Source organism: Eptesicus fuscus, chromosome 12, assembly GCF_027574615.1.
Source record: "Eptesicus fuscus isolate TK198812 chromosome 12, DD_ASM_mEF_20220401, whole genome shotgun sequence".
NCBI lineage: Eukaryota > Metazoa > Chordata > Mammalia > Chiroptera > Vespertilionidae > Eptesicus > Eptesicus fuscus.
The window spans coordinates 47,708,727-47,733,704 of record NC_072484.1 but is presented as its reverse complement, the minus strand read 5'-3'; the positions used below and the strand labels follow the sequence as shown (position 1 = coordinate 47,733,704).

The 24,978-nt window shown below is 37.1% G+C and overlaps 1 protein-coding gene across 1 annotated transcript in view; it reads right to left on the bottom strand.

Annotated features, from left to right (window-relative positions):
* Positions 1-24,176, bottom strand: part of CCDC102B (coiled-coil domain containing 102B) — a 128,599-nt gene extending 104,423 nt beyond the window's left edge. Inside the window, exon 1 of the mRNA XM_028139352.2 lies at positions 24,106-24,176. Coding sequence (XP_027995153.2) covers positions 24,106-24,176 — 71 coding nt within the window. The remainder of the gene's footprint in view (positions 1-24,105) is intronic.
* Positions 24,177-24,978: the final 802 nt, after the last annotated feature.

Here is a 24,978-nt window from a genome sequence, read left to right as displayed (position 1 = left end):
AATTTATTCTTTAAGTCTGTTTCATTTTCCAATATTATGTTCTTTACATTAATAATCCAAATTGGCTAAAATGTATCCACATCAAAAAGCTAAGAGCAGCGATGTTACAGTGAATTCAGGCTTTTGTGAGCTACACCTATGTAAACTATTTCCAAAGACTTTGCTTCATTCACCCTCCTTCTTACTGAAGCAAAGCAATATTAATATAAGGCATGTGTGATATGGTTTGTTAAGCTTTATTTCTTATGTATGACCTGGAATTTAATTATCAGTGTAGAGCCCTATGGCCATGTTGGTGGCAGAGATTAAAATTCACCCTTTTGAATGATAAATCAAAGAATAAGTCTTTAAAACGCTCAAATCACAAGATTACTGGTTCATCAAATGCTATAGAGCACATCTAGAAATGATGGGACAAGACAGGTTCTTTTTTTGACAAGAGAAAGACCAGATTTAAGAAACCTATATCCCCCACCCCCTCAAGTTCAACAGGCAACTTGGCAGCTCTTGGATTTGCAGCTACTCTTTCTTAAGGGCTCCTGAGGGTCTAGTACCCCAAATATTTGCCATGGTAATCTTCAGAAATTTCAAAAATATACCCCAAGAAGTTGTGTAAGATGTCATTCTTATCTTGATGGTCAAGTAAAGCAGTATTTTAAATATAGAAGTTGGTCTTCATTCAGTATAATCATAAGACACTGCCGCAATAAAACACTTTTAACCTGAGCTAAAGGGCAATAGGCAATTCTGCAAAGAATTAGCATGGTAAGTTTGGTATGAGTTTCCTTTTACTGCTAATGGCTAAAACAGTACAAATTTATTATCTTACACTTGTGAAGTTCAGATTCTCCCCCAAAGCTCTCTATGGGCTAAGATCAAGGTGTAGGCTTTGTTTTTACTCCCCATTGTTAACATCACATAAATGGAGCACTAGCCTCCCTCCCTGACCTTGACTCCTGCCCATCCCTCCCTTCTTTACCTTTTCTTCTTGCTCCAGTCATGCTGACCTTCCTGTTCTCCAAAGGGGCAATCTTCATTCCTGTTTAGATCCTTGTGAGCAGAATGTTCTTCACTCACATCCTTGGATTTCAATGCGTTCCCCTGCTCTGAGTTTTTAAATTTTAAGAGGCATTGAAGACTTAAACTAAGATAAATGTTAGTAGTAGAATTTCAAGCGTCAACCTCCAGATGTAATAACTCTTTACATTTGCATATATATTAAAGATACTTTTAATGCACATTTTGCATAATGCTTACAGAAATTCTATTAGGTAGGTATGGGTACCTGGACCAATGTCAGAAAACCTGATAAGTGACAAAAACAGGGCTTAATTCAGATCTTTCATCTCAAAGTTCAGAGCTATTATCACTATACCAAATTGTTTCTTTTGCCAATGTTTAGGAGAAATGCCAGTGTCCTGACCCAAATACCACAACAAAGTATGTGGTCTCATTGCCCTTTAATTTAGGGAGGTTGAGGGCTGAGGGGAAGAATTTAGTTTCAACTCATAACACCATCCAGAAAACTACAGAAATTAGCAGCTGATACCACCTTCTTGTGTCTCTGGTAAAAGAAAAATCTAAAGTCCAGGAAGACTGGACAAAGATGGTAGGGACCACCAACATGCCATGTCCTGTTCTCATGTTTTTGGCCTCAGAACAAGGAAGTTGAAATCTAACTTTCCTCCATGAACATTACATTAAATTGCTTGTTCAAATGAGGGAAATTAAGGAATTAGGTCTCAGTACTCTTAAAGTGCTTTCCCACGCCACCTCAAAATATAAATACCACACAGATATTTGTATGTATGTACACATATATGTATGTGTATGCAATGTATATGTATACATACACACATAGTACCCACATGCTTTTTAGCCTGGTTGTATATGGCTTTAATATTATTATTTAGAAGACTGAGCTAGCTAAACATTCGTGTATATATAGAAATGTCGGCAATACTTGGAGAAAATAATCCTCCATGTCAAATCACTTTTCTATTTGATCCATTTTCACTACAATTATACAGGGGCAAACAAAGATGTAAGGGAAATCATAGTTACTTTCAACATACTTAGGATATGAATTTCTATGTGTCTTTATTGTTTTCAAGGTTCATGTCACATGCTTATAATGTCTCTTTCAGACTCAAAAAATATAAAGTGTCTGCATAGATAATCAAGTTCTCAATAAATGATCATTGCATTGCAGACCATAAATTAATAATCACTAATATATAATATTACATATTTATATCCAAGTTGTACATGTTTGCTAAACATGGTTTATGCTATGATAGAAAAGAGGGGGGCCTAAAAATGAAAAGACTAGACATTTAGAAATTGTTTGACAGATACCATGAAGTAAATGAAGATGTATGGTTGAAATAGTTCATTGAACAGTGACTCTCATGAAATAGTAAATGCTAAAAGAAGGAAATTTTATAGAATTTCTAAGAATACTAACAATTTTCCAAAGTACAATACAATTTAATAAGAAGAAAATTTATTGGCTCTGAATTAACACTAACCAGAATTATTTCCACTGTCCTTCAATGCCACGGAGTAATCTCCAACTCTGTTTTTATGGCATTTAGATTAAAAATAAGAAAACTTCTTGGTATTTCTCAGAATCTACACATCACTGATGTATGTTGGATTCCAAACTGAAATTTTTGGTTTGTGACTTAGTCTAATCTTGCCAAAAGATCCCTGAAAGAAGCAGCTCAAGAGAGTTCTTTACATCTACACTAATAAAAGAGAAACATGCAAATCAACCATCACTCCACTACACCCACAAGCCACTGCCCACCAGCCAATCAGGAGAGAGTATGCAAATTAACCCAACAAAGATGGCGGCAGCCACGGAGCTGGAGCGAGCAGGAGGCTTGGGATGCCCCCGGCAATGGAGGAAGCCAAGCTTCCCGCCTGCCCTGGCCGGCCCTGGCCTCCGCTAAGGCTATAAAGTTTCAATTATAGAAGATAAATAAATCCTAGATACTTGCTTCCAGCCAGCCCTGGCCTCTGCTCAAGGAGGTGCTGAAAAAAAGAAAAAAGAAAAAGAAAAAAAGGAGGAGCTGGGACCTTGGGTCGCCAGGGGGTGATCAGGCCAGGATAGAATGGCAGGGGCCATTGGGGGTAAGCAGACCAGCAGAGGGGCCAGTTGGGGGTGCAGCGGGGGTCAGTTGGAGGTGATCAGGATAGTGGGGGGGGCAGTTTGGAGTGAGCAGGCCAGCAGGGGGGCAGTTGGGGGTGAGCAGGCCAGTGGGGAGGTCAGGTGGGGGCAAGCAGGCCAGCAGGGGGGGCAGTTGGGGGCGAGCAGGCCGGCAGGCAGAGTGGTTAGGGGCAATCAGGCAGGCAGGCAGGCAGGTGAGTGGCTGGAGCCAGCAGTCTCAGATTGTGAGAGGGATGTCCGACTGCCGGTTTAGGCCCAATCCCTGTAAACCAGCAGTAGGACATCCTTTGAGGGGTCCCAGATTGGAGAGGGTGCAGGCCGGGCTGAGGAATTACGCCCACCCCCCCACACACCCCCGTGCACAAATTCCATGCACCAGGCCACTAGTCAAATATAAAAGAAGAGAAGGAAAAACCAGTCTAACATATTAAATTATAAACATATGGATGGAATTTCCTTTAAATTATTCTTGAGTCTAAACCTTAAGGGTAAAGAATTTAACCAAACACATTTGCAGTTTCCGTAACACAAAACATTTGACAGGGAATTCAACCACCCCAAAGACAAATGAGATTTCCACTCTAATACCGAGTAAGCTGAACCTTCCCTCCTACTATTTTGAAATATCTGTACCCGACATTTAAAATGTCAATCTTTACAATGTAACTTTGTAATAAATAATAATGAGTCTATATATTAGATAGTAGAGTGGTTTTTATTTGTTTTTAAATTCTGAAGCCCAAAATACCTGAGAAATAGGAAGGAAGAAATAAAACACTCATTTTCCTACAGTATGATTTGTCAGTAAAAAATTCAAATCATTTCACAGACTATTAGAACCAACAGTCAAGTTAGTAAATGTATTGGATATAAAGTCAATATACATAACCAGATATACTTCTGTATTCTAGAAACAAGTACTTACCAAATATCAAAATTTAAACCCAATATTATATTATAATAGCATCAAATACATCAAAAATAGTTAGGGATTTATAGAAGATGGATAAACTTATGTTGTATAAACTACAATGTTAGTGAGAGAAACAAATAGCAACTAAATTAATGTAGCGATATATCATGTTTATGTATTGGAGACCTCAAAATTGTGAAGATGACAACTTCCCACAACTCAACCTGTAGATTCAATGTAATTCCAGTCAAAACCTAGGGAGGTTTATTTTGTGGAAACTGACAGGTTGATTCTAGCCTTCATTTGGAAATGCCAAGATTCAAAAATAAACAACAAAACGCTAAAGGAGAACAATGTTAGAGGAATTATACAACCTGCTATAAAACAATAAAACTATAATAATTAAAACCATGACGTACTGGCATAAGGAGAGACAATAGACTAATGGAAGAAAATCGAGTCCAAACACAGACTCTCACCTCTGTGCTCCCTGATTTACGACAGGTCAGTATGGAGAGTTATTTTTCCCTTTTTCAACAAAGATGCTGGCTCAACCGTATAGCCACATGGAACTAATTGCTGCATCACACCATCTAAAAAGCTCACTTCCAAATAGGGTGTGTGGGATGTGAGGGCGATTTGGCTGCAACATCTGTCACCCCCTTGATCGCCAGGGTTGATTCAGCTGATCTGGCTGGCTAGGCGGGTGTCCCCCTCCTCCCTCACCGATCCATGTGCGTCCCTCCCGAAGCTGCGCGCGCTGCGTCGAAGAGGACGACCTTCCCCCGAGAGGAGAGGACGGGTCTTGGGTCAGGGGTATACGAGTAGCTGCGCTCCCCTGCTAGAACCTCCAAACAAGCTCCCAAATAGGGTGTGCGACAAAACAATGGAGCTCCTGGAAATTAACTAAAAGAAATCTCTCATTTCCTTGCATTTAGAAAAGATTTCCAGCCCTGACCAGTTTGGCTCATTGGATAGAGCGTCGGCCTGAGGGGTCCCAGGTTCGATTCCGGTCAGGGGCATGTACCTTGGTTGCGGGCACATCCCCAGTGGGGAGTGTGCAGGAGGCAGCTGATCAATGTTTCTCTCTCATCGATGTTTCTAGCTCTCTATCCCTCTCCCTTCCTCTCTGTAAAAAAAAAGAAAAGATTTCCAAACAGAATAGCAGCCATTATCCATAACTAGCCATCGTTTGTTCCCTTTCCAGAAGCCATGGGCATGGGACCCCATCATTTAGATCATCAGAAAGCAGCCAGTTGCTAGGTGCAGTCCTTACAAACAGTGCATCCACCCAGATCAGGCAAAAGATCAGCTGTGATGAAGAGAATATTATCACACCATAGTGATGTGTGCTCTAATGGAAGTCCAGAATGCAGGGGTCACAGAGGACAGGGGAATGCCCCCCTGCTTGGGGGCTGAGGACAAAGTATTAACATGTGACTAAGAACTTTTCAATCACTCAAGGAGGAGAATAACGTGGACTGTAGTTATACATCCTCAATACAGCTCACAGTTCTCAGCAAATTGAAGCTCAATCAATTCTGCTTGAAAGGAGGACTGTCCCGTGAAAAGACAGCCCCTCGTCAGAACTCCGAGTTTCCCAGTTACTTGTAGTGAAACAGTGTGGTCTAGTATGTAGATTTTAAGTGGGCATAAAATACAAAAATGTCCAGTAAATTTACTGTGTTTAATTCCAATAAAATTTGATAAAATTTAGCTTCCTCTTTACCCTCTAATTACATCTCTTTAATATAGGGAAATGTATATATCATAATTCACTATTGTTGATTCCTATTTTAGTTACCCAACTACCCAGATTCAATTCTTTAGATCTTTCCTTATGAAATTAGTGCTCAAGAAAACAATTATGCCCGCATTATCAGAATTTCATTATCAACTATGCCTCTCTTAATGGAAATGAAGTCATCAGTCTCAGCAAACAAATGATATGTAAAGCCCTTAACAAGTCTTATGAAAAGTAGTCAATTGTCCTGTTTGTCCCTACACACACACACACACACACACACACACACATGCATGTTCACATATGATCACTTGCTTGAAAACATGCAGTTATGTTTCTTGCATTTATAAAAATGTTTAATTTAAAGACATAACCAAAAAAATCTCTGAGCATGCTTCAAAATAATGAGCATTGGCAAAACAAAGATAATTGGACTTCAGGGGAAAAACAAACCCAACCATTTCCCCCATCTCCTTCCAACATTTTTCCATTTTCAAAAAAAATTGGGACACATAAAAACAGAATCAAGATAATTAGTTTGCTATTCAAATGCTAAAATTAAAATGGAAAATGTGAAAAAGAAAGTAAGTAATATTTTGGAAGAAGACTAAATTCAAATGTTAAGTTCCGCTTGTTCATTATACTTATGAAAGCCAGATCTGTTTTTAAATTTCAAACAATCTTTGGCAGCATGAAAGATCTGACCTCAGAGTCCCACGTCTCCCACTGAGTTCTGTTGCATAAAATCCAGAAAACAAACCTATATTAAAATGTCTTTTATGCTTTCAGATTATTTGTACCATTACAAGTCAAAAGAATTCTCAGACAAATACAATCATGTCAATTAAGCATTTCATAAAAGTAATAATAAACTCAAATAAAAATAGAAAAACAATGTAATGTTTTATAACAGCAGATATCACCTACAAGTAAAATAAATGGAAAATAACATTATTTTTCCTAAGCAGCAAAGGAGTAAGTAAGTGCTCTGATTACCTTGGGACTGTTCTGGCTAGAATACAACTCACAGCTTTTTTTCTCTCAAAATATAAAACAACAGAGCAAGCAAGCACATCTTGTTAATCATACCAGAAGTTAACTTGAATGCAAAAACATTTTCTTTCTCATTTTGTTATACATTAATGTCAGAATAGCTGATTTTTTTCTCTATTGATTCTGCTTTTAGCCATTATTACTGATCTTAAAATAGCTAATAGCTCTTCCAAGAAAGTTGCAATTTCTTTTGTTACTCCGAAAAGTGAAAAGAAAACAGGAAGAAGGTATAGTGAGAGGGATTTGATTTACCTTCCAAGGTGTGAGACCTTAGAGAAGTTAATTTTTCCCAGACTCAGTTTTAACAATAAACCCAGAGTGATAAAACCTACCTCATAAGTTAGCTTTGAGAATGCAATGCTATAATATTTTATATATATATATATATATATATATATATATATATATCCAGGCACAATATAGACATTCAATAAATGGTAGCTACTATTTTATGATTCTTTTTACTACATAAAATTTCATTTCTGTACATCAGGAATTTGTGGCTCAAATTAAAATATACATTATGAGAAAAATACACATTATGAAACCAATGTGCACACATTTCTAATTACTAGTACCAAATCTTCAGTGAAGGTAGAGGATGTTATCCTAAGAATCAGCTCATAGAACAATTCATTCTATTTTCTATCCCTCCATTGGACAGTGAAGTATCTGCTCAAATAAATTCAAGGGAAAGTGAGATTTATAAAATTTAGAAAGCAAAGCACTCAAATATAAAACAAAGAACAAGAGATAGGAATATAAACACTCCAACTTCCAAATTATCTGAAGCTATGGGAAAATGAAATGACAAATTGAAGTAAACAATTCAAACTGATTTTCCTTGGTTCTTGTCCAAAGAGGATACACACTTCAGAGACCATATCAGCAGAAGTGACTCATTCAATTCTGCTCCAGTCTTGTCATCAACTCTGAGCTTACACTTACAGTATAAAAGCTACAGTCTAGATAAAAAAGACATAGATCTTATACCTATAAAAATATGTTGATGCAGAAACTATTTTTTTTTTTACAATTTTCTGGAATTCTTTTTTTTTTTTTTTTTTTTTCAGAGTGCAATGGATTTCATTTTGGGTGCAGAAACTAGTTGAAAACAAAATGGAGTTCAATGTGTGTGTGTGTGTGTGTGTGTGTGTGTGTGTGTGTGTGTGTGTTTACCTGTTTGTATATGCATGTGTAATGGGAATAGAGGGTGAATGAGCTTGAGAAATGATTGATCTACACTCTTCTTTCTGATAAGTTTGTTCCTCCTTCATCTGTGGCCCCAGGCTTTGGTAACTACTTTATTCTGGATTTATGACACAACATGATAGTTCTAATGTATTTGTTTCTTCCACCAGTCTATGAGCTTGGGGGCAGAAGTTGCATCTTATTTATCCTTGTCCTCACACTGATTAGAATGTAGAAGATACTCAATTAAGTAATCTAGAGGGAACTAAAGTTACCATTCAATTAAAATAGAGTTGACAACTGCCAAAATGCATATGCATGCAATTATGTTTATATGTGTCCATTGGGCCATAACAAATTAATGTTATTAATTTGGACTCCTCAGGCTTGCTGGAAATGAAAACTATCTTTGTGTATGTGTGTGCATTTATGTGGTAATGGAAAGCATGAATTTTGCTGCTGGTGGGAGTTTAGGGAGAGCTCTTCATATTTCTCATCCTATAGGAGATTAACTCTGGCTTCCCTGCACTTTTTGCCTATTATTAAAAGTCAACATCATCCTTTCAGCTTGGGTAAGCAAAATTAAGACTTCCCTTACTAATCATCCTCCATCAGCCCCTACATCCAATCAATTACCAAGTCCTGCTCATTTTACTCTCTGAGTTTTTATCTGAGTTCACTTTTCTCCATCTCAGCCGCCTTAGTCCAAGTAAGGTCAGCTCACTCTTAGATTACTGAAATACATTTCCAACTGGTCTCCCTTCCGATACTGTTTAGCTCTCAACAACTGGAGATATGTATTTTTTATATTTTCAATTTTATTATCTTTTCTAAAACCCTTTCTTAGGATTAAGTTCAAAGTCCTTATTATATCTCCCCTAGTCTTACCCGATGACCTCCTCTCCTTTCCTTCCCTTTCCATTTCAGCATCTCCAAGTTTCCTTTGCTTGGACACCTAAATATTTCACTTCTCATTCTAGCTGAGGTTTTAGTCTTGAATTACCAAAATAATTCAACTTCCTTTGGGTTATAATACACCTACATGTTAATTCTTCAGAAGAAATATTTCTTCCATGAAAAACTATAGAAGTACCAGCTTGAATTAACATAGTTGTGTTTCATATTTTAAAAATAAAAATTTCCTGAATATTCAGTAGTCAATGTCTTTTTTCTCTTGATTTAGTCAAAACATTAACCTACTCAATTAATACTCAACATCTGATATACATAATTTATGTTCTAAAGATATTTAATACCAACACATAGAGAGCCTAACAATTCAAATACATTATTGTGTTCTTTATTTTTTTTATTTTTTTGACATTTTTTTATTGAGGTATTATATGTGTACATATCTTACCATTACCCCCCCACCCCACACCCATACATGCCCTCAACATTATTGTGTTCTTTAAAATACTTTTCTATTATTTAAATTAAACCATCACATGAAAGCTGTTTTCTATTGCTTTATAACTTCCATAATCCAGTGACCACAAAGAACCACAATTTCTAAATGATTATAAACCTCAAAGGATCTGAAAAAATTTCGGCTGAAATAAATGCTTTGGTTAACATTTAAATTTTTATCATGAAATACATTTTTTAAACTTAATACTTTTCCTAAGGTAGAACAAAGACAATTTAACATACTAATGTCATGTGGATTTTTAATATATTTTTAAATAAAATTATTAAAATAGATTTTCCCATTAAAATTCTGAAAATATGAGAAGCTGATTTTCCTTCCTGTAAATCCAACCATGACCTGCAGCTTTTACAATCCCCTTATTTCCAATAGTAGAGAATTTAGCAACAACAACAAAAAAAGATTAAGCAATGATCATATAATGATGAAGAGCTAACATTATAAATATAATTATGCTTAGACCTCAGGGAAGTTTGACCTCATCAACATCAGTAAGAGAATCTTACATTTATTTTCAATATGGATAACTTAAATGGTACTCACATTTGGTGACTGAATCATTTTTCTATTTAGGTGAACATGCTCAGTGAATTAATCCAAACTCAGTTTAGTATGCATCTCCTCCAGTTCCACCATTGACATCCTAACTCAGCTCTCTTCCGACCTATGACAGTGACATTGCTGTCTGTATGCTTATGAAATGCCAAGGCCATCATGACCTGTCATCCCTGCCATCTCACCACTCATCAGCCTTCCTTTCAATCACTTAATCACTTTGGCTATCCCTTTCAAAACTCTCTCTCTCTCTTAAAACCTCCCGCCTGCCTAAATCACTCCCTTTCTTAAAGTTTGCTTTGTATCTACACAACAAGGACAGTTTTCTTGAAAGTTTCCACAGAAGCTCTCCGTGGCTTTATATTTAGTCTTCCTACTTAAGAAAATTCTTCAAATAATGTCTCTCTAAAAGAAATCACTAAATTTACAAATACCCAGAGTATCCTGCCTTCAGGAAGCATTCAAAAGTAATACAAACTAAGACACACTATCAATAGAGATTTTGTTTTCTAAATTAAAGCAGTTCAGGAGAATTTTTCCTAATAACATTGTAAAAGTGCAAAACAAATTACTTTGGTTATTTTTGTTGCTGCATTTTCATTTTAATCAGATAGAAGTCATATGTATGATGCATACCTACATCTGAACAGGGCTTAACCACTGCTGAGTATGCTTATACAGATTGTCCATTTATGAAAGTTCTCCAATAAGGTTTACAAATAGCTTCCTTGGTTAAGAAAACACAGAGATATCCTATATAATAAAAGACTAATATGCAAATAGACCGAATGGCAGAACAAACATAACAACCGAAAAACTGGTTGCTATGATGTGCGCTGACAACCAGGGGGAGTGCGCAGAACATGGCGGGCATTGGCTATAGTGGGATGGTAGAGCAGGTGAGTGGGAGCACCAGACCAAGGTGGGGCGCTGGTTGCTGTCATTGGGGCGAGCCTCTGGTGTTACTGAAAATTCTTTGCTCCTGCACGCTGCGGTACCATCCGGAGCTCACACCTGCTGCCAGCGCCGGCCCCACTCGCACCCACTACTGGTGCCAGAGCCGCCACTCACACCCACTGCCAGTGCCTGGCGCTGGCCGCAAATTGCTCAGCACCGTCAGCGGGTACGAGTGGTGGTTGCCAGCCCTGATCACCCCTCAGGCCTTCTACACCTGCCCCTGCTCCTGAAGGGAGATCAGGGCCGGCAGCCACCACTCACACTCACTGCCAGCACTGGCCCCACTCGCATCTGCAGCTGGTGCCAGAGCCACTGCTTGCACCCACTGCCAGTGTCCAATGCTGGTCCCAATCGCTCGGCACCATCAGCAGGTGTGAGTGTCAGCTGCCAGCCCTGATCACCCCTCAGGGCTTCTCCACCTCCCCCTGCTCCTGAGAGGTGATCGGGGCAGCAGCTACCACTCGCACACTGACTGCATCGGCCCCACTTGCACCCACTGCTGGAACCAGCCCCAATCGCTCCAGGCCATCAGTGGGTGCGAGCGGAGCCAGTGCCGTCAGTGCATGGGAGTGGCAGTGGCAGGAGCAGGGCTGCTGGCAGACAGGGGGCCAGGGGCCATGGTGGGAATGGCCGGGCGGGGGCATGGACGATGGTCCAAGACCCACCCCTGTGCCTGCCATGGCCTCACAGCCCACAGTTCCTTTCAAGGTGTATGAATTCATGTACTGGGCCCCTAGTAGATAATAATCAACTCCATCTGAAAATCACTACTCACTATCTCTTTCCAAATTTTTGGTCCTATTAGGTTTTTGCTTTTTAATTTTTTTTAAACCAGTGTCCCCTGCACACAATTCACTCCATTCAAAGATGAACACTCGCATGCATTTCTCCTGTACTTCTAAAATTGACTGAATAATTATTATATAAACTAGAATATACATAATCAAAAACAAGTAGTGGTACACATATAGTGTTAAAATATAATGGAATTGGAGAACATTATGCTAAGTGAAATAAGCCAGTCAATGAAAGAAAAATACCACATGATCTCACTCATTTAGGGATAGTAAAGAACATTATAAAGTGGTGAACAAAAATATAGATACAGAGACAGTAAAGCATCAAACAGACTTTCAAATTACAGGGGGAAAGTTTGGGAAAGGTGGGGGAGTTATGAAATCAAACGAAGGACTTGTATGCATGCATATAAGCATAAACAATGGACGCAAAACTCTGGGGGGGAGGGCATGTGTGGGTGTGGGGTGGGGGGGTAATAGTAAGATATGTACACATATAATACCTCAATAAAAATATTAAAAAAAAAAAAAAAAAAAAAATATAAACTGAAGCGTATTAAAATTTTTAAGAGTTTATTTGAGCAAAAATCAATTCAAATCTGCAGTGCCAAACCAGAAGTGGTTAAGAGTACTCCATCCACAAGGTCTCAAGAAAGACTTCCATAGAGAAAAGGCAGAAGCAAAGCAAGGAAATTAGTGATTGGCTGTAGCTAAAAGCCTACTTGGCTGTTTGTGGTTGCTTATCCTTAGGTTTCAGATTTCATAACCTTGAGCCATTTACAGGCTTAGATTTTGGGTTGTTTAGATAGGCTGCCAACATTAGAGCCACCTCAGTCTAATGGCTGCCTTGTTTAATTAATTTAAAAATAGTAATTTAATCACTTTTAAAGTACCATATATATTTCCATTTGTCTTTGCTTCTATTTTCATCCAGTTTAAAATCATTGCAACAAGTCATGTAAAATAAAGGCAAAGTGGAAGGCACACAAACCAACAAATGCATGTAAAACAATATATTATAATTTTATTTAAAACATATACATGCATATACCAGAAGGTCTGCTAATTTCCTCATGTCGCTAAAGTAGAATGAGGATAAACATTCCTTAACTTTTGTACTTTGCATATTTATTAACAAATATTTACTGGATTTCTTCTATGTGCTAGAAACCCTATTACCTGGATTGGAGGTGTATCCATGAATAAACATATTTATATTAGTAGGTCTGTCCTCATGGAGCTTATACATTGATTACAAGTTAATTCTAATGCAGAAATTCAAATGGCTACTAAATTATTTTTCTCCAAAGATTCACTTGTAGCAATTACCTAGATGTCTTCTTGTTGTTTAATGGAACAAAAATGTTGTTATAAAAGAATGAAAACAATTTATTTTGAACATGTTGGAAGAACTGAAATAACAGAATGGCAAAAACCACAACACAAACAAACGAACCCAATATTTGGAGTTTGATCACGTATTTCTGATGAATCTCCCAAATATAAATATTTACACATGTTCAGCTCTTCATCCTTTATTTAAAAACTCTGGGCTGAGAGTGAACTGAACTTTCTAAAAGTTCTCAAAAATATTTTAAACAGGAAACCAGCTGCCTCCACCCAGCCATGGCAATGTGTTCAAAGTGCAATACTACAGGAGCTCACTGAAGTCCTTGAATATTCCAAACGACTGCAGGTCAGATTTAGTCCTTGAATCATGTGCCTTTAAAAATGTAATTGCAGAGGAAGTTAAGAAAATAAAATTATTAGTGAATATGGACCTACCCAAGTTTCATAATTATGTTTTTTCTTAAAATATGGGATTAATTTACTTTGAAATCACAAGGCCACCAACCTCTGAATAAGAACAGTATAACTTTTCAGAAAGTAATAGAATAAATATAAAAGGAATATGTAAAATTGATTTTGTATATAATTAAAAGTATACTCATTTTTAGTACTATATTTATTTAAAATGCTATAAGGATATTAAATCAATTGTTTCTCTTGCTAAGGAACATTTTAATATTCAGGAAAACAAATAAAATAATGTAGAAACAGCAAAAGAGAAACAATGGAATTGTTAAAAAATGAACATTCTTAGCCCTAGCCTGTTTGGCTCAGTGGCTAGAGCATCAGTCTGCAGACTAAAGGGTCCCAGGTTCAATTCTGGCCAAGGGCACATGCCTGGGTTTCAGGCTTAATCCTTCTCAGTAGGGGGTGTGCAGGAGGCAGCCAATCAATGATTCTTATCATTGATGTTTCTATCTCTCTATCCTCTCCCTTCCTCTCTGAAATCAATAAAAATATAAAAAATGAACATTCTTAGACTTTGTAACATAAGGAGAAATATCAATCTATACATACATATCACCAAAAATTATCAGAACAGCAGCTGCTAAATAATATGTTGATGTTTAGACAAAATTATGACTTCTTATCCCTGTCACTGGCATTAAATTTATAGCCTTGTTATATTTCTATGGACTCTTCTAAGTTTAAAATAATATCAATATATATTTCATTCTAATTATTGTAACCTGAGTGCAAAATAAAACAAGCAATCAGCTTTCAGACATATTATTTGGAAAAAAATAACTTCCCCCTGAAAAGCAAATATGGTGGCTGTGCAATACTTAAGCTACTTCACATAATAATGAGATCCACGATCTTGATTTTACCTGGAAAATTTCATTTATAAGGTTTTGTGTCTTAAGAAATAAGACATGAAATCTTTTAAAATGTACATGTTAGATTTGATTTGACAGCCAGTTACTATACATGCTAGTGAGACTTTTTCCCTGTCCCTACTTTCTCATGTTAGACAAAATGTATTAGTAATTTTTTAGACACAGAGTCTCCCGACTTCTCCAATCATCTTTGTAAGTGTTGATATCTCTGGGTGTTGTCCTTTGGCATCAGAGAAAATAACACTAAAGTGAAAAGTAATTTAACTAAAGCAGAGCTCTTAACACAATTGCTAATTGATCTGTAATCAGTTTTCATCTGTTTGTTTTACTTGTAAGGTATAGTGTTGTATTTCCTTAGTAGAGACAAGTAAAGGAATTGGATTAAAATGTAAAAATATCAGGAAGTGAATAGCTAGTGTTTATTTCTCAAAAGATCTGGCTTTCCAGTCCCTAAAAATAGAAAATGTAAGACTTGCAAGGAAAACTGCAGAGTCTTCAACTCATACATTTCATAAAATTTGGTTTTGTTTTGTTTTTTACTCTCCCAATTGTAAAAAGATTTTCTTTTAAAAACTCTTTCCTAAGTAATCCCTATACTAAATCACAATTTTAAATCTTCCTCCAAAACTCTATTTTTATTTCTTCTTTCTCTACACTCTCCCATATCTGTATCTTTCATTTAATTTATTAAAAATCAAACAAATTAGGAAATGTGTGGATTCCTAGAATTGGGTTTCATCATTGCTGGTTTGACACCAATTCGGCTTTCTTACATTACATCCAGGAGAGAGCATCCTGGTACCAGTTACTTCCACAAGACATTCTATTTTTCATACTTCTCAGTAGCAATATAACATAATTATATTATTATAACAACATCAGAATGGTGTAGTTGGACCCAGACAACTCTGAGTCAGAATCAAAAAACCTGGGTAAATCTGTTCCTCGGGAAGTCACTCAGACATATGCCTTCACTTACTACAAGGAGATAAGCCAGTCTTGAAGATCATCTATCGTTGCTATGAGAATACTTCATAATTGTTTATATTCTGTAGTGTAATGGTCTATGCTGTACAATATGCTAGTCACTGGCCAGATGGAGCTATTGAGCTCTTGAAATGAGAGTAGTCTGAATTGTGGTGTACTATAAATGTAAATTAGGCCAAGTAAGGAAAAGGAAAATGTAAATTGCTCATTGATAATTTCATATTGATATGATAATGTTTTTTATAAACTGTGTTAAGAAAAATATATTATTAAAATTAATTTCACATCTATTTTTAAACATTTTAATGTAACACTAAATTGTGAATGTTACTATTGAACAGCTCTACTCTAAAACATCTAAAATATTTTAAGTTTTCTTCTAATCTATGTTTTGATTTTGTTGTTGTTGTTAATCTTCACATGAGAATATTTTTCCATAGATTTTTAGGGAAAGTGAAAGAGAGAGGGAAAGACAGAAGGCCCAGGCCGGGGAGGAGCCTGCAACCAAGGTACATGCACTTGAGGGGAATCGAACCGGGGACCCTTTGGTCCGAAGTCCAATGCTCTATCCACTGAGCCAAATCAGCTAGGGCTATGTTTTGATTTTTAAAAATATGTTCAGTGTTTTGGGGCAATAGTTCTGTTTCTACAGAAGCTTCCTATCTAGACTTCTAATTGAGATGGTTACTAACAACATTATTTGCAAACATCTGCTTGAAAAATTCATCCTATTGATAGTGGAAATATACACCAAATATACACTTCCATTCAGATATAACTGAGCAAGACATGTTCATTACCTGCCACATAGCCATATAATGCAGAAGAGGTGGTGAGGGGGCAGTCACACCAAAATATATGAACGTGACTGTCCTCTCTCCTACACCATTCCCATCTGCAAACAGGCATGCTGCATGTAACACCTTCAACCTCAAAATGTCGTCTTAATCCCCACCTGGGGCCATCCCATTTCTCTGGCATTTTTTATAATAAATATCTTTAAGAGTCACTTTCCCCCATCCCGTTCTCTCTTGAACTCCATCTATTGATATTGAGGCCTACAAAAACAATCGAGGACTTCTACATTGCTAAATCTAATGTCTTTCTTGACCAATCAGTAGCATTTTCTATCATTGGCTATTCCTCCTCCTAGAAGCCATCATTTATTTGGCTTCTGAGAGACCCCTCTCTCATGGTCCTCTTCCTACCTTGTTGACTGCTGCTTCTCATTCTGCTTTGCTGGGTCTGCCTCCAGCCCTGACTCATCACACCTCCTCTGTTCCCCAGTGGTAACACCTCTGAATACATCCAGTCCTTAGCCTTCAAAGCCACCTGTTTGCTGATTATTTCTCCAGTCTGAGATCTTCCTTTAGCTTGGACTCTTGTGTCCCGCAGCCAACTTAATCACCACTTTAGTATTTAATTGACACCTCAAATTTCACATGTCCAAAAGCAAATTCTTGAACACTGTCCCACCCCCATCTAAACTGCTCCTTCCACTCACTGTCTTCCCTCTGCAAAAAAAAATGGCTATTTCATTTTCCCAAATCAGTTTTTCAAATCAGGCCTAAAGATCATCCTTTAGTCCTCTTTCTTTCACACTGAACATCATGGTTGTTGGGTAAGTCTGCCAACTCTGGCAAGGAAAAGGGAACTACAGTCACAATCTCACAGGCTTCATCTTTAGTATCTACTTTAAACCACCTCATCTTATATTTTTAATCGTTATTGTTGAAAGTATTACATAGGTCCTCCTTTTTACCCCATTAACCTCTTCCAGCCCGCTCTTATCCCCAGGCCCTCATCACCCTATTGTGTGTGTTCATGGGTTATGCATATATGCATAGACATTCATTGGTTGATCTCTTTCCACCCACCCTCCCCTGCCTTCCCTCTGAGGTTCAACAGTCTGTTCATGCTTCTATGACTCTGGGTCTAATTTTTATCATTAGTTTATTTGGTTCATTAAATTCCACATGTGAATGAGATCATGTGATATTTTTTCTCTGATTTGCTTATTTCGTTCAGCATAATACTCTCCAGGTCTATCCATGCTGTTGCAAACAGTAATAGTTCTCTCTTTTTTTGCCACTGCATAGTATTCCATTGTGTAAATGTACCATAATTTTTTATCCACTCATCTACTGATGGGCACTTAGGCTCTTTCCAAGTCTTAGTTATTGTAAATTGCATTACCATGAACATAGTGGTGCATATCTTCTTTCTGATGAGTGTTTCAGGTTTCTTAAGATAAATTAATAGAAGTGGGATGACTGGGTCAAATGAGAGTTCCAATTTTAAATTTTTTGAGGCAACTCCATACTGTTCTCCACAGTATAAACCCCCTTATCTTTTGCCTAGACTACTGTACTTAAATGGGTCTCCCAGCTTCTACCTTTTCTCTACTTCAATGTATTCTTTATAACATAGTCGGAGTAACCCTTTTAAAACTCAACTTATTATATCTCTCTTAGGATCAAAACACTTAAATGACTCTCTATCAGATTTAGAATAAAAGAAAAATTTATGATTATGTCCTATGAAGTTCTCAAGACATGGAAATGGGCTACTTCTCCAAACTCTCCTCCAGGATCTAGGATTCCTGAATCTGAGATTCATACAATTGGGGTGTGGGAACCTTTTAAGAAAAATATTATCTTAAAACTGCAGCTGGATTAGCTTCAAAGCAGGCCTGCCTCACTCCTTGCAGCGGCCAGCCTCTAGCCATTCCTTGAAGGGACTACACTGTCCTCATTTGAGACCTTAGCATTTTTCCTCCTGCCTCTAACTTTTTCCCCTCATGGTAGATTCCTTACTTCCTTCAAACTGACAGAGAGGAATTCTCTAATTATAGCAGAAGGACATGCATTCTCCATTCCTTCTTAACCTGCCTTTTCTTTCTTCAAGCATGTGTCATTACTTAATATGTGGTACTGTAGAACTGATGGATTCTATTGCTTCACCTGCTAGAATTTATTCCTGATGAAAGCAGAAGCCTTTTAGTTTTATTCACATTTCTGTTTCCATTGTTAGACCATTGTCTGAGACATAGCAGGCATTCACTGCTGAAGGAATAAGTCTGCAAGAAACAGTGACTTGGAACTATTCTTTTCTCCAAAAGGGCAAGTATGACAATTTCTACTAAGTAATTCAGGCTCCTCTAAAGAAAGTGGCTTTTAAAAATCATATGGTGATAAACTTTTAAGATTACCCTAAAAAAAGTTTTTAGCAAGGTTAACTGCCATTTTGATTGTGATCAGGAACTTGATTCTTCCATACATCTAAATCACTCACACACACACACACACACACACACACACACACACACACACACACGGTGAATATCTCTATCTACAAAAGACAAATATTTACACTTACTTGGCCACAAATGTTTTGAAACAGTGTGGAAAATGGATGAGAATTAGAGAGAAAAAACATGTGTATCCATTACACAAGAGAATCAGAGGTTTCAAGAGACTGAAAAGTTAGGAAGGGGAGTTGGTATCTGTATTATTTATACCTCTGAGACTATTTCTGATAAACATCTAGGTTTCTGAAATATGCCATTTTCGTTAACTTATACAGAGAACACCCTACTCCATAATACAACTTAGAGCAAGGAGTGGACAATGATGCCCACCTAAAGTGAATATACTAATGTAAGATCTAGAAGCAGAAATTTGCTGTTGGCTAGGCTTAGGCCCTGGCTTTCTGTGAAAAGCCTGCTTTAATTCCATAAATACTTAAATTTCTCCCATCAAGCTGCACCATTAGGTCAAATTTATTTTAGTCCCACATCAAAAGCTTAGAAGAAAACTCTGGCCCATGGGGCTCAGTTGGGTGGGCGTCATCCTATGCAACTAAAAGTTGTCAGTTCGATTCCCAGTCAGGGCACAAGCCCAGGTTGTGGGCTCAATCCTTAGTAGGGAGCATGCAGGAGGCAGCCAATCAATATTTTGCTCTCACATTGATGTTTCTCTCTCTCTAAATATCAACTTAAAACAAGTTTAGAAGATAGGATGTACATTCATATAGCATCAACATCTTTAGAATCCATTTGTAACATGCTGGAATTTCCACAAAATTCCATAGCCAATGTTTTCAACACACACAATCATAGTTTTATAAGTTAAACTTTGTCATTAACAAAATAATAGAGAAACTGGGGCAGCATCAGAGACTGTGATGAAAGAGACCCTAAGGAGCTTGTTTTGGGCCCAATTCAGTCTCACCATTGACTATGTCCACAAGAAGGTTCATAAAGCATATATGAATACTTAGAAAATCCCTCTGATTACTCTACCTCCTAATTAGGAAGAACTTACAGAGAGAATCTTCCAGAACATTAAACTCCATGATTGACTGACACTTTCATATGTCCCTCTCCTCTCCTTTCCCACCAAGTGTAATTCCACCAAACAATTATAATTCTCACTCTTCATTTGTGAGTTATATTTTCATCTCATCCAGAAGCTGAGCAAAGAGAAGACAGGAATCTATGAATAAATGCTGAATAATAAATTCATTTAATCAATTGAGACCATCATAAATTCAACTTTTAACATATGCCTTCATAATCCTAAATTCACTGAAGGAGGAAATGAAAGATTATAGGGAAACGCCTCAAAACTATTTCTACATAAAAACAGTCTAAATTTGTCTCAGGCTCTTCTTCATTGAAATATTTCCACTTTACCTTACCTGACATTTTTAAGGGTTACTGCAGCCTAAAAACATGCTCACCGGCCAGTGACTGAAGGGCTCACTTCTATTTTTTTAAGTTTTAATTTTACAAATTAAAAGCAAACATTACAATAAGATAACATTTATTCTGCAATGGTCATATGTCTTACTTTTTAAAAAAATTTTAAAATTAATTTTTGGGGAGAGGAAGGGAGAGGGAGAGAGAGAAACATCAATGTGAGAATGAGACATAGACCGGCTGCCTCCAGTTCTCCCCCAACCAGTGACCGAGCCCTCAACCAAAGCATGTGCCCTGACCAGGAATCAAACCAGCAATGTTTCAGTACCTGGGATGACACCCAACCAATTGAGCCACACTGGCCAGGGCTGGTCAAATGTTTTGTACTGAGTACTAAGGATATCCCTTATTTCAGTTACACACACACAAAAAAAATACTTCTCTCAGAAGTTTAACATCAAATATCTTCATATCTTTGCTACACCTAACAGCAATTCTTAGCAAATATCATTAAATATAAACCACTCATATACTTTTTAAATATATAAAATATTAATAATCCATAATCTGCAGAGCTATGACTTCAACAGAATGACCTTAAACACAACCCATCTTCTCTTTGATGGGCTGACTTACTCCCTAAAACATCCAGTTTTCCTTTTTACAAGGTCTCACACTCACAGTCAGTCACAACTGAGCACCTATAATTGGCCAGAAAACTGAGGGCAGGCACTGGTACACAAAAGGCCCTCTATGAAATACAATCTTAGAATAAAACCTAGACCTGTTTAATTAAAATAAAATGTCAGGAGGTCAGTGATCAAAGTATTTAAAATGACAAATATCCTTACTGATTTAGTACTGATGACTTTCAGAAGATGAATCTTTACATTTTCACTGTCCTCATCCGTTTGGGTGCATGGCAAAAAGACATTACTCCAGTAAAACTTAGTTAGATGATGGCAAGCTTCTAAAAGGGTAGACAGCACACTTCTACAATGTCAGTGTATACATCATTTTATATAGCATATAAATGCCCAATATTTATAGAGTCACAAAAATAAATTATTATAACATGAGGTGGTTTCATTGAAAACACTGAAAAAGAAAGAATAAAAAAGGAAATGAATGCTATTCCAGATACTAGTTTTATTCTATTTAGAGAAAAAGTAAATTAATATGTTTAAGGTTTGGGTATCTGAGGGAAAAGTGTTCATAAATAGGTGCTATTCTTTTTACTATGGATACACCAAACTATCCATTAGTAACATAAATCGTACATATACTCGTCACCCATTGAAATACATTTTGAGATTTTTTTTATGATAATGGAGCCTTTCCATAATTTTAAGAAGGGGTGGTCACTAAGCATTCATTCATATCAGACATCAAAAAGAAACAAAGGAAACCAAAGTGTTCCCAGGGACATTTCCAGTCACCTCATGCATTTCATTTGTGAAAAACTAATATTTGATGAAAATCGGTGATGGTATTTTCTCTGAGAAGTCTCAAGATATCCTTTGAATGCAATATTCAAGAAAATAAAAAAGCACAAGAGCTGATTATGGGATCAGCCAATTTTACATGTAAAAACTGCTTGTTTTCAGTATCAGTTTCTTTTTTCTTCTCCCAAAGGAGAGTGGACCACCTGAGAGAATTGTGATTAGGGTGGATTTGCAGATGTTGGGGTTGATCTTTGGCCTGTGTTTTCACTCCCTCCTCCCTGCACTTTCTTACTCTGACTCCCATTCCAAACCATCCCGATTAACTTCTGCCAGACTAACATTCCTAAAATACCAGTGCAGCATAATAGAAATAGCTTTGGAGCCAGAAAGACATTGTTTGGAATCCTGGCTCCAGCGCTTACTCTATCTGTGGCTTTAAATAAATCATCTAACATTTCTGAACATCAGACTCCTCTGTGAAAAGGAAGATAATATGTAAAATGAAGATCATTTTACTGCACAGCTTTCAAAATTGCAGATATGTATGTAAATTATCTTGTATATATTAAACATCACTCTGTGTTGGCGGGTGGTGATGAAGAAGAAGATAATAATGATGATAGTGAAGGAGGAGGAGAAAAGGGGAACGAAGACTCCATCTCTTCAGAAATTTGCAATTGCCCCACTGTATATAGGGCAAAACTACTCTGCATTTCTAGATGCTCCACAACCTTGTCCACGCTGCCATCTATTGAGCACAAAGTCTGCTACTCACAAAGGTATACTTTTTCGTGCTCCAGTGAGGTGGATGATCCACCTCTTCTCTGCTTTATATTAATTCATGCCTCAAACCTTTTGCTCCAAGTACTTTTACAAAACGAAAGAGTCTTATTGCTTTTCAGTAATTATCCAAGTCCCACTGACTTCTCATGACTCAGCACAGAAAGCTGGACTTTTCGTTCAAGGTTTCTCTAAAGTCTTGCTGTAGGGGGAATTTTGGAAGGTTGTGGCATCCTGGCAGACTTCAATAGACCTTGTAATACCAGCATAAGAGATAGGAAACTTCTCCAACTAGAGTGGCCTGAGATCATTTTCAACTTTAAAGAATTATTGTCATCACATTTGTGGCTCTAATAATTAGTAAAACCCTCATAAATGTCAAGGTCATGCCCATAATGAGGCACCAAGGAGCTCTCTGTTCCAGTGACCAAGCAGTTACTGAATCCAATGAAAACAAAGGAAGAATGGAAAATAGAGACTATTCCATGATCTGTTATTTCATAAGAAAATTATTTGTCGACATTTTGAAAAGGAAAATAATTTACATAAAGCATTTTAGACATCATTCAAATAGATGCACAGATACTTTAAATCAAATTTCAAAATCATAAAACTCATACACATATTAGTATAACTAACCTTTAATCAAATGCTTGTATAAACGTATGGATAAAAGTCACAATTCAAAAATATGTCATGTATATGTGAGGGTATTTGACAATAAAATGATTAACAGCAAAACATTTAATCAAAGTCATAACATTGCCCTATCCCACAAAAATATTAGCAAAAGTGCATTTACATGATTTTAGAAAATAGAAAAACTGGTGTTGATGTAAATAAGCATACCAAGAGCGATATCATGTGTATTTCAATGCCATGTGTTACATGTTTCTAATTATATGTTTAAGAATATATCCCTTCTATTTCTATGTAATAGACTTACTGACTCTACATTCATTCCATAATTTATTTTTGCAAGAAACACCGGCAAATACTTCCCAATGGTTTCCAGAGATCTTTTCCCTTCAGTTTTGTAATTATTTTCTATATAGTTAAACATCCATTTCCTTTATAGAATGTATAGGATTTCATTCTTTTATTCTATGTCCCTATTTCCTCCACACTACCCAGATAACTTACATAAAGAAATCAGTATTAGTGCTAAGTTTGAATTATTTTCTGATATCAATGACAGGAGCTCAGCAGGAGGACTAGCAAAATTAAAAGAACTCTAAGTGCATGAAGCATAAATGATGAAGGTTTATATAACAAATTTATTTTCCCTCTAAGAATATAGATTGTTTCAAACACAATGACTAACTCATATCCACTGGGAAATACAAAACAGGGTTTTAATATCAACATGTCCTATTACGGTCTAAATTTAGAGTTGAAACTCTTACCTGAGTTTTGTTTAGTATACAGTTATTTTTTAGACAGGAAATGTATGACAAGATGTCGGGGTAAATAATACCAACAGTGGGAAAATGGAAGAGAGAGGGAAGAAATCAAGTCCACTTTAAGCAGAAACTCCAAGTCCCTCTGTTACCCAGACCTACAGTAGTTTTATTCTGCATCTTACAAGCAACTGTCTTTCCCTTTGCTCCGAGAACAACACATGCTCTGCCCCAGCAGGAAAATATAAAAATTAAATAGAAAACCACAAGGTTATTAAGCATCTTACCCTCTGGGCTTGCTGGGCTGCTTTAGCGGCTCAGTGTTACAGACACGTGTAAACAACAGAATTTCCTGCATCCCTTTCTCATCTGTATGGCTCTGGGGTCCTGGCCAACAGGATTATTTCCAGCCTTAAGGCCACTCCACACTAACTCGAAAAAGATTCCCATTGGTTGTGAAGTTTTATCAAAACCAATACCACAACACCCTCTGTGGATCACAGTGAGCTAACCAAAATGAAATCATTTCAGTGTTCCCTGACTGAGGATGGTTTTCTAATGCCTTGCATACAGCCCATTTGAAACTATGTCCTGTGAGTGCAGAAGGGAGAAAACACCCGCCCCTTGATCTGTAAGTTTGTTTACTGTCTAAAACAATACTCATAACTTGTAAAGTAATAGAAAAAATAAAATTAACTGACCAAAGAAGGTGTCTGTCTGCTAAGATTACAGAAAGAAAAGGAAATGTCATTGGTCCGATCTGATTTTTATTAGATTGTGCCCCTCCAAAAAAGAAAACAAATATGTAATAAAATATTTGAGGATACAAATCATGATGCAAAAACTGTCTGTCAAAAGCTTTGATTTCAGTCATGCTGGCAGGTCTGTGAGCGGCAGTCTCCGGGACCTCCAACAAGAGCTCTCTGGCCCCTTTCCCTGGGGAAGAAAGACTGAGTGACTTCCAGTGACTTGACTCAGCTGCCAGGAAGTGTTCTGATAGAGTGACAGGAGGCAACAGAAAAGGAAGCTTCTCTGGGTGAAACTAACAGCACAGAATGTCCGAAGAAAAAGAGAGGGCGGAAGAAACACAATCACTATCCTCCTTCTAAATAAGGAGCAGGAAAGCAGTATTGGAATGTTAGGGAGTTACTGTCTTTAAA